This window comes from Dermacentor silvarum, chromosome 4 (genome assembly GCF_013339745.2).
Source record: "Dermacentor silvarum isolate Dsil-2018 chromosome 4, BIME_Dsil_1.4, whole genome shotgun sequence".
NCBI classification, from domain to species: Eukaryota; Metazoa; Arthropoda; class Arachnida; order Ixodida; family Ixodidae; genus Dermacentor; species Dermacentor silvarum.
Window position 1 is genome coordinate 51,165,664 of NC_051157.2, and position 18,106 is coordinate 51,183,769.

The window sequence follows — 18,106 nt, forward strand, 5'->3', positions numbered from 1 at the left end:
AGACCATCTGATCATGTTGGATGGATGTCACAATACCTAATTTAGTAACCTTTATTTTCTTAAATGACTGCCCAACTCTGTACTCTTGTACTAATGGTTTACTTCTTATACTGAATGCAGCAAGTTCAAATTTCTTAGTCCATAATTTTGTATTACATGCATTTGTGGGTATTTACAGTATTGAGATCAGACAGACAGATTTAGATATTATATTTTAGTGAGTGGCAGTTGCTGTTGTTGAGCTCTTGTATTTTTCTAGTGGAGCTTCAGATGCACTTTAGTTCAAATTTCTACTGAACACAGAGCATGTCATGGGTAAACATTAAATAAAAAACTAATGATATTACCTGCTGTGATCTCTTTTCCATTATCACGCAGCCAATGAGAAGGCGTCCGTGCTATGGTCAGACGGCCAGGACGGGGAGCGGGATGAGGTGATCGTGGTCGAAGAGATGGACTCCAGTATCCTGGCCAACATTCACTCCTCTGCTGCCATCATTTCCACAGTGAGTAGAGGACTTTTTTTTTTTTCCCCCACTACATTTTGCTCCTTAAAAGCGCTGAAAAATTACACAAGTAAGCAAGCATTGCACTTTATTGTTGTAGATGGCGCACATGCAGAAGAATGGAAAGTTTTCATGAAGCTAGTTTGGGCATAAAATGCACAGCTTCTTTTATGTTAAAAATAATTATTCAATGAACAGTGTTGACAGGTACCTAGGTATCAACCAATCTCAATATTGACTCCTGGTACGACAAGATGATAACCACGCTGATGGCCAGTCATGACCTGCATTTACGCCAAAGCAATCTGGCACCCAGGTGCCTTGCAATCACCTGTTTTTTGTCATTGCTCAGTCAATATGATGAAACGTTCCTGAAAGGATGCAGTTCTAGCTAGGTCAGTGCTGTGTAGCTTGATAGATTCACTTTGTTGCATGATGAAAAAGCTACCGGGGCTTTCACATGAAACCTTAGTGGAATGTTACAATCAATAGCACTTGCATGCAATTCAGGCAGCATGGGAATGATGAAAGCTCACTGCACAGATGTGCATACAAAATGTGGAAAGTCTTTTTGTGTAATTCACATGCACTCAAAGTAATGCACAGCAGCAGAAACTGCATACGAAGAGCAACGTACAGGGTGGCAGAGGGCAAAGCTTGACGGGACAAGCCATGGGCCACTGGGATATGAATTTTGTAGCAGTGCGGATGTTTAGATGACGAGCTCTCTTCTAACAGACTATGCACTATAGAAGCACTAAAAATACTATAAAGAGGAACCTGATGCACCACGCACCTTACCTGATGCCTTATGCACCACCCGAATACCATGAAGAGGTAACACCGCATTGTGGATGATGAGGTACATGCTTAGAAAAGGAATGCATTTCAATTTTTTGTGCAAGTAATGTCTACCTCTTCGAGTAGACCAGCTCATTAACTAGAATCGGGCTATCTGCCACAGGCAACCTTTAATAAATTTTGAAAGCGTTCCCTGAAATACCCTATATATATATATATATATATATATATATATATATATATATATCATAAGAAGCCAACAAACACTGACGCCAAGGACAACACAGGGTAAATTACTTGTTCTAATAAATTAAAGAAACGATAAATTATATATATATATATATATATATATATATATATATATATATATATACAGGGTGTATCGGCGAACACTTTCAAAATTTATTTAAGGTTGCCTGTGGCAGATAGCCCAATTCTAGTTAATGAGCTGGTCTACTCGAAGAGGCGGACATTACTTGCACAAAAAATTTAAATGCATAATTTACTAATGAACAAAAATTTACTAATTAAGTTTCTAACAAATTACCTGATGGCCCATATTGCAATTTACAAATTGTAGCCGTGGAGTTCGCAAGGCAGATCCACTTGAAACAAATTCTCGGGATGACACCAGTTTCGAGATATTAATTCCCGAACTTTGCGGAGAAATGCATTGGCGTTCCAGTTAATTTTGTGCTTAAATGCAAAAAGCGACGTTTTCTAAAGAACCTAACTGGAACGCCAATGCATTTCTCCGCAAAGTTCGGGAATTAATATCTCGAAACTGGTGTCATCCCGAGAATCCGTTTCAAGTGGATCTGCCTTGCGAACTCCACGGCTACAATTTCTAAATTGCAATATAGGCCATCAGGTAATTAGTTAAAAACTTAATTAGTGAATTTCTTTTAATTATCTGATTATGCATTGCAATTTCTTGTGCAAGTAATGTCCGCCTCTTCGAGTAGACCAGCTCATGAAGTGGAATTGTTGCTATCTGCCACAGGCAACCTTTAAGAATTTTTGAAAGTGTTCGCTGAAACGCCCTGTATATATATATATATACACACACACACACAAATTAATTCCAAACACAAATTCAAATTGAGAGGTGCAGCTATTACATGGTTGTGATATTTACACAAGAACATATGGCATTTCATAAAAAACTACCCATTCTCTCCGAATTTCTGTCCTTTGAAATTTGCAAGGTATATTTTTTCTTTGTAGTCTTGCTGTAAATCATAAGGTGCAGAGTTACCCAGAGTAACCATGTGTACCTTGTTCCTTATTGTGATGCTTGTTTCAGAGGGACACATGGATTGTGGACATGTTTGCACCACTGCACAATCAACCAGCTGATGTGTCATCTGTAGGTTGCACTCCAGTGCCAAATCCCTGTAAAATTTAGTGCACCGGCCATCTGGTCAACTCATTTCATATAGTGACTGGTTCACTCTGTTGATGCTCACGGCTTTGATTTTCAGAGCAGGACAAATTTCTTCATCAAACATGTGGCTTGCTTTTCCTGGCTGTACATCTGTTACGATCCATAGAGTGTATCAAGCTGCTTCATGGCATTGTTTTGCAATAAATTGTAAGCCAAATATTTCCTTGTAACTCTCATCGTCTTCTCATCACGCAGTCACCAGTGCCAAACCCTGCCCACCCTGTAGCAGCCACCACCTACCACCATGAAGCGGTAAATGGATCAGGGGAACCTCTGGACAACTACCAGGCTACGATCCTCGTGCCCCAGGAGCCAGCACTCAATGGCCTCAACAAGGTGTGTTCCCAGAGTGCAGTTGTTGCCACTTTGTACATGGCATCATATCACAAGAGTGGCTTTGCAGTGCTTTTTGCCTTCGAGCAGGTTACAGGAATCTGTACCATACAAATCCTTAAGAAAAGTTTGTTGCATGTTGTTCCACCACTTTACGTGTTTTTGAACATCAGTTCACAATTTCAGGCATGAAACCCGCCGTGGTTGCTTAGTGGCTATCATGAAGTTTCAGGCATGAAAAGATTGACGTGAGACTTGTTCACATGTTTGCTGCAGTCTAAGGGATGTGTCTGTGGCAAGGTCCATGCACTCTCACCATTCACAAACAGTGCACCCACAGCTATGAACAGCGCAATCCTGTCAGAAAAATGAATGAGCTGCTGCTTCCAAAATGCATGGAACGTGTCAGAGGAGTGAAGTGCAAGGTAGAAATTAATTGATTGGTTATGTACAGTGGTGGGGAACAGAAGGGGATGATGATGACCAAATGGACCAGGTCTTTTATCACCAGATAAGGAAAAGAAGGCACTAGGTAGTGTCAAATCACACTGGACATTTTGTCGTCGATCATTTCTAGCACTTGTCGTTGCATATTGTTACCCTCTCAAGCTGATACCAGCTGCCATATTGAGAGCTGGCTGTAAGTTGAAGGTAGTCGAATAAACACTGCTTTTGTTGTTCATTTCAGCTCATCTACAGCAAGTTACACAGTAGCCACAGTGTTCTATTGAGATCTCACAGGCCATGCAAAACTGTTGCGCAAGCAGAACTTCTTTACCGAGTTATGAAGTCAGATAGCACTCGGTCATAATGGAATGCTTTGCATACTGCTTATGAAATGCCATGAGCAAGTCGTACCATAACACAGAGCTGTACTTAACATCTCTTTCTCTCCTGTCAGTGCTGTTTGCCATAGGTCTCCATTTCCCTGAGTGTGCAATATTCGAACACCGCTTATGGCAGTAATTTAGTAAATACAGTAAAACCTTGTTAATTCAGGTGTCACGGGACCAAAGAAAATGTCCAAATTAACTGAATGTCGTATTATCGAGGGTATCAAGAAAACAATAAGCAAATGCTTACTACGTCAAACCACTTTTATTAATGAATGAATGAGCAAATCCTGTTGCTACTTTACACAAAAGCAGTGCGGAAGTTGCAATTCTTGTCATCTTGTGACTCATTGGCTCTCGTAGCAGTGATCAAGGATTCGAGACTACCTTCACAGCACAGCCGTGGCGGGCGCTTTCATTTGCGGCACACTTTGCACTACCGCCCGCACATCCCTATTATTTTTTCGCCAGTGAGCTGATTGTCCATTCATCGCAATGTAGCCGATGGTCTTCATCCCCAACAGCTTTGCACAGAGTCAAAACGAAACAACTGTTTGCTGCAACCGCTGCGGAGGAAACTGCGGCCGCTATCGATGCGATTGTGGTTGGTGACTATGCAATTATGAAAGCGCCAGGCCAATGCGGAGCTACGCGTGGCGGTAAACCCAAGAATAAACTTGTTAAAGGCACAAATAGGCACGAAGCATTCCAGGGTGGTTGTCATTCACGTACGATTTCCGCTGATGACTATGGCAATATGGACTCCACCGCTTCGTTTCTGTTGGACGCTAGCACCGTTCTTGCTCTTTTGAGTCGCATATTTGTGGCGCTCCTTGCTCGCCGAGCTCTGCAAGTTATCTGAATTAACCAATGTGTGGCCAAATATGTCCGAATTAAGGAGAGTTGGATTGCATTGAATGATGCATACGCCTGCCGGGACCAGAAGATGAGTTTGAATTATCCAATTTTCCTAATTAACGAGGGTCAAATTAACGAGATTCTACTGTATCAATGGGATACAAAGGGAAGCCTATCTTGCTTACTGCTGCTTGTGAGTACTTGTTAGGTGGTCATTTTTAACTCTGCCATCTTTTGCATGTAGGTGCCTGAGAGCGGGATGACGCCAGTGGCTACCAGCAAAATAGGCGAGGAAAGTGGGCTGGCACCGAGCGCACGTGAAGCGAGCCTGACCCAGAAACTGGAGGGCGCGCTCGGCAGCGTGTGCCCGCTGCTTCGTGAGATCATGGTGGACTTCGCGCCCTTCCTGTCGCGCACGCTCGTTGGCTCGCATGGCCAGGACCTTCTTGTCGAAGGCAAAGGTGAGCATTGTGTCTGTTTAGCATGCTGAGAACTGTTGCCGAGTTTGTGTTGGAGAAGTCTTTGGAGAAGAAGAAGTGCAAAATGTTCGCTGCCTCACCTAAGCATTTGTGGACCAGTAAATGAAATGTATACAGTCATGGACAGTTTGTGGTCATGGGTCAGGTTCCTCCTGACACCTAAAAATATTGATTCTGCACAGATGTACACTGTATGAGAGCCCCAGAAACAAAGAAAACTTTATGAAATAAATTACTACGAGTTTGTTCACAGGACTGCACTTTCTGCATGGCATCCTAAGCACATGAATTCCTTCCTCACCAGAAAAACCACAAAGTGACTAAATTCTCATGGCTGCAAAGGATTAATATTAAACATGTTAAAGCTAACTGGAGCAGAATCTCTTCTTTCCAACTTCTTTGTTTCCGATCTCTGTTTTCAACATCTTAGCACCATTATGGCTTGTATGTTTAATTTATGGCTAATACAGTCGTCTTCAGTTCATTCTACCCTAACAGGACCGATGACATTGATCTAATTATTCAGCGCGTCGAATTAAACAAGATGCAGAAAAACGTAGGGACACACCGCTCATTTATTTGGCAGTAATTGCCCAATTCTAGCACGCCCCAGAATCAAACACGGGCCTGCATTCTGTGTGTCCAAAGTAAAAAATTAACATATAGTTAACATTAAAGCTCCTAAACAAAGTATAAATCTAACGCGCACCCGATTTCCTAGCAAGAAAAATGGGCGAGGGTGTAATATGTGTTGCACCAAGGCCGCCAATTTTCTTAAGTCAGCTTTGCCGCAATACATTTGTGTTATGCGGTAAAGCATACAAATGCTGCAAAGACTGTTTTGGTTTCATATCTGATTGCCCCTGCAGGCAATTTTCCACCCAGTTTTCATGAAATAAAAAAGCCGTGCATTATAATTGGGTAAAGACCATAATGAGACATTGTGAGCTACGGTTATTGCTTTAAAATCTTCCTATGGCAGGCAGGAAATGAGTGTGTTTGATGGTGGATGACGTATGTTCAACACATTTACTGTCCACTAAGCTTCGCCGACATAGAAGCTATCACTAAAGGGGTCACTATTGGGGTCACCTAGGGGTCAGGTGCATGTGTGATGACTGGTCAAGTTCAAATTATTTGGCGAAGGTCATTTTTAGGGTCGAAATAATGAAAGTTTGAAATGTATGGGTGCTGGCTGGGACGTTCATTCAGGATTGAATTAGCAGAAAAGTCTAATAAACTGGAGTGGAATTAACGGAATTTTACTGTACTATCTTTCATTACTAGATATATAGTGGCTCAAAGTAGGAGTCTTCATATTATAACTTGAAAGAGGCATGCTACTTCATACTCTTTAATTAGTGCTTCACTTGTCTCTGATAATGCAGTTATATTTGTAAGTGTGTCATCTTGTGGACAGAAATAATCAGGCTCTGATGTCTTTGCTCTTCCCAACAACCAACCCATGGCAGGGCTTAGCACGTTCAAGAACAGCACCTCCGTGGTGGAGCTAGTGATGCTACTGTGCTCCCAGGAGTGGCAGAACTCACTGCAGAAACATGCTGGCCTTGCCTTTATCGAGCTCATCAATGAAGGAAGGTCAGTACAGATATCCATGCACCTTTCTGCACTTGCAGGAAAGATTCACCTTCATGTTCTCTTTTCTTCTTACCATAAGTTCAAGGCAAGTGACATGCCAACTATTAAGAAATTAGCTGAACCCTTCAAGAAAGTTATTCGCTTTTTTAAAGGAATGATGTGCTTGAAGGCATGCATTTGTTGCGGTGAGGATGTTTAGGTAGTATTTCTTGTTTCATTGAATAATTATGTTGTGTACAGAGCTGCTAAGCAGTGCATCAGAAGTTGTTGTATAAGTGGTGCGTCTCATAAGCTATAATATATAGTTGGGTTTCGGCGATGAATATGCCCTGTAATATAGAAATATGGTTCAGCAAGAATACGTGCCCTTTACAAGTCCAACCACCACCACCAACCTCCAACCACCATCGATGAAAACTGGCGAAAGAGCCAAAGAAAGTTATTCGCTTTAAAATAACTAACTGCGTGTGAACACACTTACCTTTGGATAATGCTGATATCATGCAAAACTGCATTTTCTCAGCAGTCTGATGCCCACGGAAGTAAACGTCAGCACAACTCTTTGTGGCTACTCTGCCACATCTGAGCAATTGAAACTGGTGACATTCGGCTTGCCATGTGGCGTCTTTCAGCTATAAGATGCAGAAATATGTGCCATGGTGTCTTGGCTTTGCAGCTATCTTTTTTTTCTAACTTGTTCAGTTTCAGCTGCCACATTTCTGCAACCAATTAGCTTTTCACATTAATAATTGTAAAACACAATATTGTCAAACCCAGTCATATTGAACCCATTTCCGTTATAGTATTGAACAATTTCTGAACATTGTGAAGCTGCAGCAAAAATACATAGCAAAAATGTACATTTAACATTTAATGAAAATCATGTCCACACTCGATAAATCGAATTCCGTGCAGAGCCAAATGGCTCCATAAGCCGTAAGTTGGGTTTCCTGCATGGAAAAGCCACGACTATGCATGCAGTGAAGGAAGGCAAAACATAAGTTTTTCCTGCACTACACCATAGTGGAAGAAAAGCTTTTGTTTTTCCTTGTGTATGTGTGCTTAATTGTGTGGATTGTTGATGCTGTTGACCACTGAACATAAAGTGTGCCCAAGCACACTTTATGAAGTGCATTAGAAATGGCAACCTTTCAAAGGCTTTCACTGCTACTGTTCAGAAAACTTACCAACTCACTTTAAGACAGCCTGAAGTCCATTAAAATTTTCTTTTAAGCAATTTTTAACATTCAATGAGATTACACAATAGTTGATAGATGGACGTCTTTCTCTTGCACCATTACCATTGAAATGCATTGATGGTGTAATTTTTTGCTTGAACTTATGCTGTTGTTTTCTTTCAAATGTGCTCAGGCTGCTTTCCCACGCCATGAAAGACCACATTGTCAGGGTAGCCAACGAGGCGGAGTTCATTCTCAACCGCATGCGAGCGGACGACGTTCTCAAGCACGCTGAATTTGAGGTACCTGTTGCTGTGTGCCATCCAGTTATTTTGTCATTCACCATGTGATGTGTTTTTATAACTATATCACTTTTTTAGTTGCTTTGAGTGAGTATACAGAGCTACTAAGTCTTGCAAGATGAAGCCAATATTCTTCTGCCTTTATGCATTACCTGACTTGTGCATAACAGATCATTGTAGGAATTAACAGAGCACTTTATTATTACGTAGAATATTGAGTAAGTCTTCTTCACTCTGAAATAACACACCTGACATGGCAGTTTATTTATAGGCTTCACACCAGAGTCAATAATTAAATAAGATATCCTACAATCTTCTTATCTGCAAATCCTTTCTTTGGGATATTTTATGCATATGTAAACAGCCACCGCTCTTTTTTACTGCCTTTGTGAACAAGGTACTGATGAAGTGCTGATACATTCTTACTCTTTCATAAAGGGCACAAGTTTACGCTAAGCAAGCTTGCCCCTGATTCGATGGGCTCCCACTAAAAATATCACTAATAACTAAACTTCAGTTCTTCATTTAGTGCCCTGCAGGATTCATGACCATGATAAACGCTACAAGTGGAAATTGAAATTTTTGTGTTCTAATTGGTGTCACGTGTGTCTCATGGCATGTGTCCTATTTCTCGCAGTCGTTGTGTGCACAGACTGCTGTGGACCGCAAAGAGGAAGAGATGATGTGTGACCACCTTATCACGGCAGCACGGCGTCGTGATTCCCTAGTGGCAGCACGGGCACTTGAGAAGGTGCTGAACATTCTGACCAACCGCCATGGAGCTTGGGGTCAGAACTCCAAAGGGAACTCACATCGAATCACGGAGAATGGCCAGGTGGAGTTTCTCCGCCTAGACGCCTGGGAAGATGACGCGCGGCGCCGCAAGCGGCTTGTGCGAAACCCTCATGGCTCGTGCCATCCTGAGGGCACTCTCAAGGCAGCCATCGAGCATGGTATGCACAATTCAAAGTTTTGCAATTATGATAAAGAACTTGCATGTAGTACAAACTTGCCAAGACATTTTTTACGGTCACAACATTGTGTTAGATGAAGTTCTGCTTCCGGAATCTAAGCAGGGGTCCTGCTCTTTTGTAATAGGGTGTCCTGGACAATTACATAAATTTCTGTCATGTAATGTAGAGTAGAACGTTGTTCACACGTGATTCTAGAAGAGGAAACCAAGTATGTGCTGCCATTTTCACGTGACACGGGCGGGCGAGTACTGCAGGGAAGCTGCCGTGGCAGGCGCCTACTGCTCTTGATCGCACATGTTATGCGCTTTTTCTTGTTTATGTAGGATCTAGTGGCCAGAAAACATATACGATTGCAGTATGGTGATTTACTGAATGTTGGTGCCGAAAGATAATGTTTTCCGAGAACGTATTAACCGATGCAAAAGAAGTATAACGGTATTGGGTCATTTTTTGCATTGTCAATTGCAATGTTGGTGCCGGGAAATTGTACGCAACAAGATCGTATCAACAATTTTCTACTGTAGTTGGTGTCATTATTTGTTTATTTATTTATTTTCAAAATTCTGCAGGCCATTTATATGTGGTCCTAGCAGGAGGGGGTACAATTCAAAGATGTACTTACACAGAAAAAAATCGCCGCCTAAGTACTCCGTACACATGGTTAACCAGCGAAGCTGGAACGTGCGTCCCCGGTGTCTATCACTGGGTTAATCCTAATGGTACATTAAAGTCTTCCTCAATTATTGGCTATGTCTTTGTGTTTCTTAATGAGGTTGCACATACGTTCAGCTGCAACTGAGAAAATGACGTCACTGACAGTATGCCCACAGTCCGCCGTTGTCGCATCGCCGCTTGCAGTTATTCAAAATGAAATTGCTTCAAAATTAAATCTGTCCATCACGTAAGACAATCAATCGCTCATACCCCCTTAAAGGCACACTGAACAAAACTTTTGCAGCCGAGATTTTTAGCCTAAATCAAAGCTTGGGTGCTGAAATTGGTTGACACAACCTTGTTTTCAGGCAGAAACTAGCGGAAAATAATGAATTTATTCCATTTCTTGCAAAATACCATGTCTAGCGGCCCCACCGTTAAATAGAGGAAGTGACATTTCTGTGATGTTATCTGTACCGAATACCGACATACGAGCCATCACCTGCGTCTCTCCACCTGCAAGGACGGCGCCGACCGGCAGCGAACAATGTCTGAACTGCGCAGTTGCTCCCGGCTGCATACTTGTTTTCGCAAGCGGAGCTTGTTCTCAAGTTTTCTATATCGCCGTTAGTGTTATGTGCTGCTTTTAAGGTGATCAGTAAAGCACCTGGCACAACGCAGGAGAATGACTCTACGCTGCTGTGCGCAAGAGTGTGAGAAAAGTATCGTTGGGTGAGACAAGTTGTGTCATACCTTTCCGGCAGAACCGACGCTTCGAAGGGTATGGATTTGCGCTGCGCCCCCATCGCACCTAACATGGGTACCATCAAAGCGTGACTTTTTGTGCTCTAAACACTTCGAGGACAGTAACTATCAGATGAGGCCTGCTTATCTGCAGAGCTGTGGCATGTCAGCGAAAGGGCGATGTGGCATGTAGTAGCAGGATTCTTTCATTCTTTTTACAGTCGAATCTCAACAATTCGAACTCGAAGGGGCCCGAAAATTTGTTCGAATTAAAAGAAGTTGGAATTAAAGGAAGGACGTATTTTTGAAGTATACGAGCACCATAGCACGATGCACGAACGGTGTGAGTCGTAAAATATCGCGGCGCGCAAGCGCATAGCGAGCGCAACCGCCCATGCCGGCCAACGCTCGGTTCCCGATAACAGCAGAAAACGAAACGTCTGGGAGCGGACGGCGCCGGCATGGCGACAAGCGGGCGCGCACGGAGACCATTGAAGGTGAGGGAGGAGGGCGGCAGGGAAGCGGATTTGGCCCCGGCAATTCCTCCGCTTCGGTGGCAGTGGCTTCGGTGGCTCCCCTCGCCCTCTCTCTCAACTCCCTCACAGATCCCTCACCTTCGACTGTCTCCGTGCGCGCCCGCCGCCGGTACAGCCGGCCCGGCACAGATTAGCCCACTCCCTGAAGTTTCGTTTTGTGGCGTTATCGGGAAGCGAGCGTTTGCCAGCGTGGATGCCGGCGCCGCCGGTCCAGCCGGCCCGGCGCCAGCTTAGCCCGCTCCCTGAAATTTTGTTTTCTGTCGTTATCGGGAAGCGAATGTTTGCCGGCGTGGAGCAGTTTCGTTGGCCGGACTGGGCCTCCACCGCTGCATTAAGGGGTCTCTCCTAAGCTTTTGCTCTATGGCGGTGTCGGAGCAATGCCGGTCGGAGGCACCGCCGCATTATTTAACGCTCTGCTGAGAGCATTGTCGGTCCGCGGTATGTTCGAATCAACCGTAGGCAAATGCTTTTGCGTTCGAATTACCGAGCGTTTTCGCCCATTGAAATACACATAACTTTGACGGGACCACAGCTTGCAGTTCGAATAAACCGGCCGTTCGAATTAAGCGTGTTCGAATTAACGAGATTCGACTGTATGTGGTCATGAAGCTTCCACGTAACGCTATGGGTGAGCTTCATATACCGCCCGCAGTGGACGCACCATAGCGCTGGCACAAATACAAGGTGGATTGGAGCAGGTGCTGAAGGGAGGCCACAGGCGTTCAATGAGTACCCTCGCTATTGCACAAGGGTCGACTGCCTGTATCGGCATGTGTATATTGTCGACACAATGTGCAAATCGCCACCTTGTTTCTGTAGTGTTGAGAAACTTAAACGCGAACATTTCGAAACAACTTCAACGGCTTGTTACAACAACGCCTGCTGCTGCTGCTACAAGCAGGTACGCACAATGTCACAGCGGTTGGCGTGCAGCCCCGCGATCACAATCCACTAAATATACAGCCATCCATTAAAAATATGTGTAATAAACACTGTGTATTGGAACAGCCGCATCTTCCAAGTCGAATTTCAATGCTTCCCTCATTTTTTCATATTCTTGTTCAGTATCCCTTTAAGCAATGGCTCATACCCCCACAAACGCGGCCTCCCCATTACGATGACAGAAAAGAAGTGAAATTCTACTCTGGAATGATGAGCGGCAACAGAGCCAGCTGTGGAAGAAGACGACGACGACGAACACGGGAGCAGTAGCCAGAGCATGTTTGCGAAGTTGCGCCGAGGGGTGTCAACGATCTAACTGTGGAAGACGACGACGCTCAAGCCATAGCTGATGATGATAGTTTCTGTGTACAGGCAACGGACAAACAAATTGGCTAGCCATATACAGCATCGCTGTAAAATTTAATGCATAACACTATCATAAGACTACAAGTTTTCTGCGTGTTTTAAGAAAGACAATATTGTTGGATTTCAGATGAACACCATCTGTTGTTGGTCATCTTAATCCTCTTATTAGATGATGAGATTCACACTTGATGATTGGCTCTGGCTGTTAAGGTCGACATTTGATTCTGTTCACAATTGCCTGTTGGCAGTTCTTCTTGTTAGTGGTGGATCATTAGTGGTTCCTTTCGGTGTTTATACTTGGATAAACCGTTGATGCTGTTGAAAACTGGAACTGTTTGATCTGTTTTTGGTCTTGTGTGTGGCAATGAGAATGTGCATGTGCACTGTGTGCAGGGGCCCCCGAGGATGCAATCTTGCAGGCCCGTGAAGAGCTCCACCGTCAACTGGCCATGACTCGGCGGCAGCACCAGCTGCAGAGCACTGACCTCTTGGATGACAGCGACTTCTGGGACGACAAAGACCTCGACTCCGAACTCGCAGGTACTGAGTGGGTCAGAGAAAGGTTGTACAGTGCACAGCTGTTAAAGACTAGCTATATGGGTATTGTGTCGCTTCACATTCAATAATCGCTCTAATCACTTCTTCACACACGCTTCATGTGTTGTTAACATTTAATCACCCCATGTCTTGTGAGAGTTGTGTTAAAATTACATGCTAGAAATGTCCTTAAGTTGATGCTGTACCATATCCCCGGGCTCATGACACCCTTGCATGCACACCTATGAAAAATTGCTCATCCAGATATCTATGGACACTGCTGATTCAAGGAATGGGATGACACCAAATCACAGAATGATCTGATAATTCGTTCTCTTTCATAGCTTTGCCATGCAAGGTTGTTTTGCCAGAGGAGCTTGCAGCTGAACTGCTAAGGGTTCAAGAGGATTGCATTCAATGAGATCAACTTGTTGATAAATATATATTCACATTACATAAAATTACTGTATTAACAGAAAGTTAGGATGATGGGTACCAGGAGTAGACAATTGGCAAAAGGTGGGAGTGTGTTTGAAGCGCTGTTGCACTGTACTTGAACAATAATTGTCACTTGTAGTAAAGCGCGCAATCATTTTCTTTTCTGCGCAGGGTCCGTAAGTCTTAGCACGAGATGTCGACTGATAGCTCCAGGAATCATTGCTCCAGGCATGCTCTCCATCACCCAATCTGAACTCTTCTTCGAGGTGGATGAGGACGACATAGAGTTCAAGAAGAACGACAATGAGGTAGGGAAACGCAACTGCATGACTTTCTTGCCTGTTCTTTTCAGTTGTTATGTTGTGTATACCATGTAACAGAAAGTACTGTTGGGTACTGGCTGAAAGTGTCAACCTCACCACTTTTATAAGATAAGGAAAGGCCATGTCTAACCTGCATTAGCATTAGCCTGACACTTTATGGAAGTTCTAGTTTGACTGGTTAAAAAAAACACATTCTCAGAAGAGCAATGTATGGAACACCTAGAAGTTTCATATTATTAGGTGTAGCTGTGCAAAGTAAAAACAAAAACCTTGTCTTCATGTGCCAAAGTTCTAGCACAACAAAAAATGGGTATAGCACACTTCTGGCACAATTATATGATGAACGTATGCACAAATAATTAAGTGTGCAGCTTCTTTCATTCTTGTCTTTCTATTACTATCATACGAAATTTTAAATGCAAAATTTTACTCAGAAAAGAAGTAATCTTTTATGTATGCAACACATTTCAACTGTCAGACTCTCTAACACCAAGGCTGCCATTATCACTGTTCTCGTGTAAAATGGGTTACCGGATTGTTGTGTAGGGCCTTACTAGCCCGCAGTCAAGCAAATGCTACACTAAGTATCAAGGCAGCAAATCTTTTGTTGAACAGAAGATTTTAAGGCTGCCATGCATCTGCTTGTGCAACGTGTGCTCTGTGTGGAGTTCTTTGGGTAGTCAGCAACTGCAGAGAAGCCGATCTCCAAACAGTAGGACGTGACATCACCAGTGGGATGAAGTCCGTTCTTTCCACCGTCATACACTCTTAAAAGTGAAATTCAGGAGCCCTGTGATGCAGAGCCTCGGGACTTCACACCCCCCATATGGTACCGGCAGCACCAGAAAATCATGTGTGCCTTACTAAAAATGAATTTTCAATGTGCCACATGGTTTACATGCCATGGGTCTGTCCATGGGTCATGTGTGCTAGCTGAAAAAACAAACCTTCAGTTTTAGGGGTCCAAGTTTAGATAAAGAAGCAGAGAAGGTTCTGAGGGATGCCGATTTTTTATATGCATGATTAACTTGTATCACCTTTGACCACACTTTTGAAAAAGGTAAGCCATCTTTTCTTTTGCTGTGTGAATTTGCATTGTACATTAGATTCCTGTGGCAGTAAGCCAACTAAGATTGACTCTTTTTTTTTTTTTTTTTTACTCCACTGTTATTTTGTAAAAAAGAGGAGGCAGTAATGGCAGCTTGAAGCATTTACCTAATTAGTGTGGTATTTGCTAATACACATTTCAGTACTATATAAGGGTGTGCAGTAAGAGAAGTATACACCAAAGAGAGCTGTTACAGCAGACAGTAAATTAAAATAGATAGCAGTAATGTAACAGAAAAGGGAAGGAATAGTCCCACAGGCCACTCCAAAGTGAGAAGAATGTGAACACTGATAAAACGTATTTACAGACTATCAACAATAGCATATCAATGATAATGTCTACCATAATATGCTTTTGCTGCTCACTTGCGCATCTCATTTACATATTAGATATTGTGGGGTCTCACATATACTCTTGGGACAAAGGAACGACAACACAGTGGTGCAAACAAGCAAAGGGGCATTTATTGTGCCTTTCATACACTAATGCACGCTAGCCGAATTACAACCAATAGAACATTCACACCGGCGCGCGACAAATCAAGGAAGTCCGACTCACCGCGACCCGATAGCGAGCGAATACGTTCGCCCTATGCTATGACACCATCGCCTAGTCGTTCACGTGTACAGTCACGCGAACAGTGGCGCGCTCGAACGATCCGTGTTCTTCCATAACCTGTCCTGCTCTTAGCCTCGCGCGACGGTCGCGCGACGCGGGCTGGCGCACGCGCGAAGCGTTCGTGCGTGTTGGCCGCCGATCCCAAGCCTAGAGAGCGCCTTCGACCTTTTTCTCCCAAGTCACCCCGCCGTTCGGTGGCGTTAGCATCGCGACACTCGCGCCATCTCTCGCAACGCGCCGCGACCACTACGACCGCCTCCGGCACCCAGCCGCGTGGTGAAGCCGGACCACAGGATACGCGTGAGAGTCGTGCATCCCCACAATATGTATAAAACAGTCTGCATTGGCATACCTACTTCACCTTCGTTCACATGTGCAAACCTGAAAGGACAAGAGTGCCTTTCGAAATTTACGATTCTTGTCCCACTGATTGGAACCGCAGTCAGAAGGCAACAGTTGGCACGTCTGCATGCTGCTGTCTTGTAGAAACAGGTGGGGCAATATATGCATTGGTGCATGTTTCATTCCGGCATGCTGTGCAGAAGTCTACTGATATGTATCACGCTCCACTAATTCCGTGCAACACTGAGGGTGCTATGTTCCTGAAAAAAAGCACATATTTTTGTTCTGTGTACGGTTAATGCATGGCAACACAGTGCTGTTAGCAAAGTTGACGACAATGGAAGAGGACAAATAGGAGAAGGCTAGTGCCAACTGATTAACCATGGAGTTTGTTGTACAGCTTGCATGGACCACGGACAAGTGATAAATGTTTGTTCTGTGTTTTTCTGATACTTCGTTCATAATCTGTGCACACTTTATAACTAACTTACTGAATTGTGTCAAACCAAGTTGCTTGCCAGCATGTCTTTAATGGCAACTTATTTTGCCTTGCTTTAATAGTAGTATGTCATACATTTTAGAGTTGTGCGTTACCAGTTGTAAGGAATGTCGTTTGGATGTCCTTTTCGTTTTGTGTCTTTGCATTTCTGTGCATTGGAGAAGTTTTCGCTGCTCGTGCAGCAGTTAGCACACAACTCAGATTGATTTTTCCAAAATATTGTCTTCAAGATGCCATTACATCTGCCTCAGACCCGAAGACAGCTCAGGGATGGAATTCAAATCAGTTCCTGCTACCGAATGGTCCATTGTGAATGTAAAAAAACCCATTTCTTTGTTTAACTACCGTGGTAGATGCTGAAGGCAGCATCTCCATGTAAGTGGCAAAAGCAACTGTCTCCTCATGTTTCTTGGGGCAAGAACAGTTCTCATTGTCCTAAACACAGAGATGAAGTTGTAGCATTTCATGGTAGATTCGTGTGTTGATGCTGCTTCCTGGCTTTTCATGTCAACTCGCAGTATGAGAAACGCACTTCATTGGTGCTTTTGCAACCTACGAGAATGCACCAGTCTAGATCAAATTGGTGTCAGTTTTTAGCAAAATCTGATGGCGATAATGGGTTTAAGCAACTCCATACAGTTCCACATGCATTCGACTTTATATACGGAATGAAACTTTTATGTGATCCCTTCTGAGTTATTTCGACAAAAATTAAAGACAAGGTACCCAAATGGGTACCAAGGAGGATGAGGCTGCTCATTTCCTTTCTTTTCATTTTTCACATTATTAGACAGTAAGTTGACACATTTCGGATGAGAAAGGCAGTGCAGTAAAAAAGAAGAAAGAAAGAGCAGCAACAGACCAGCACAAATATGGCCGACATATGGCAAAGCTTACAAAGCTGTTTAGCATACTTTTAAGTACGCTAAACAGCTTTGCAAGCTATGCGCCAACAAGCCCACATGAACACAATCTTACAATGTAGTGTTACCGTGCCTTGTCGTGTTTCGTTCCTCTGCCGGGCATACCACATGGTCTGCACTTCCCTGCGCTGCACCGAATCATCGGTGTAATTCAATGCAGCACGATTGCATGCAGTATCATCCGCAGCGCGCCGCGTGTGGTCAACCGCGGGCGGCCTGCGCAGTCACGCCGTACCTGTCCAACCCGTCACGGGCGGCGTCTGGAGCGACGTGCACGCGCGTGTGGTCTGCGCGGTTAGCGTCGTTGACGTGTGTCGAGCGAGGCGCTTGTCTTTTGCGCTCACAATAGCACTCGGCCTTCCTGGGCGGACGTTCGTCGATCGCCGCTTTGCTGTCGAAGCGCGTGGTCGGTGACCCGGTGTCACGCGCGCGCGGTAGTTCCAATGCTTTGGGTCATTCTGTGTTGAAGGGGAGATTGCGGACTTGATCTATTTCCGCGAAGCCAAGCTGAAGTCGAATACAGCCGAACTGTGTAACCGCAAGTTTTCCAAAGCCGTCCTCTACGGCGTCTATCAAAGTACAAGGTGGTACAAAAGTTTACTGGACACGGGTAGGGTGGCTAGCCACCCTAACACGGGTTCTACGACAAATGAGAATTTCTGCTCTGTTGAGGCATGACGCTTCTAATATAATGAATCACTGTGTATGTTTCAAAAGCTACTACAGATAGAAATTGGAAGATATGTGACAAGTATTCGCGGGAATT

The 18,106-nt window shown here is 43.9% G+C and overlaps 1 protein-coding gene across 2 annotated transcripts in view; it reads left to right on the forward strand.

Moving 5' to 3' along the window:
• LOC119450006 (neurobeachin) overlaps positions 1-18,106 on the forward strand; it is a 319,496-nt gene that overhangs the window by 135,274 nt on the left and 166,116 nt on the right. For both annotated transcript variants that reach the window (XM_037713337.2, XM_037713339.2), the window contains exons 30-37: positions 379-506; positions 2,950-3,090; positions 5,023-5,239; positions 6,730-6,856; positions 8,228-8,336; positions 8,974-9,289; positions 12,946-13,092; positions 13,699-13,835. In XM_037713337.2, the coding sequence (XP_037569265.1) occupies positions 379-506; positions 2,950-3,090; positions 5,023-5,239; positions 6,730-6,856; positions 8,228-8,336; positions 8,974-9,289; positions 12,946-13,092; positions 13,699-13,835 (1,322 nt within the window). The remainder of the gene's footprint in view (positions 1-378; positions 507-2,949; positions 3,091-5,022; positions 5,240-6,729; positions 6,857-8,227; positions 8,337-8,973; positions 9,290-12,945; positions 13,093-13,698; positions 13,836-18,106) is intronic.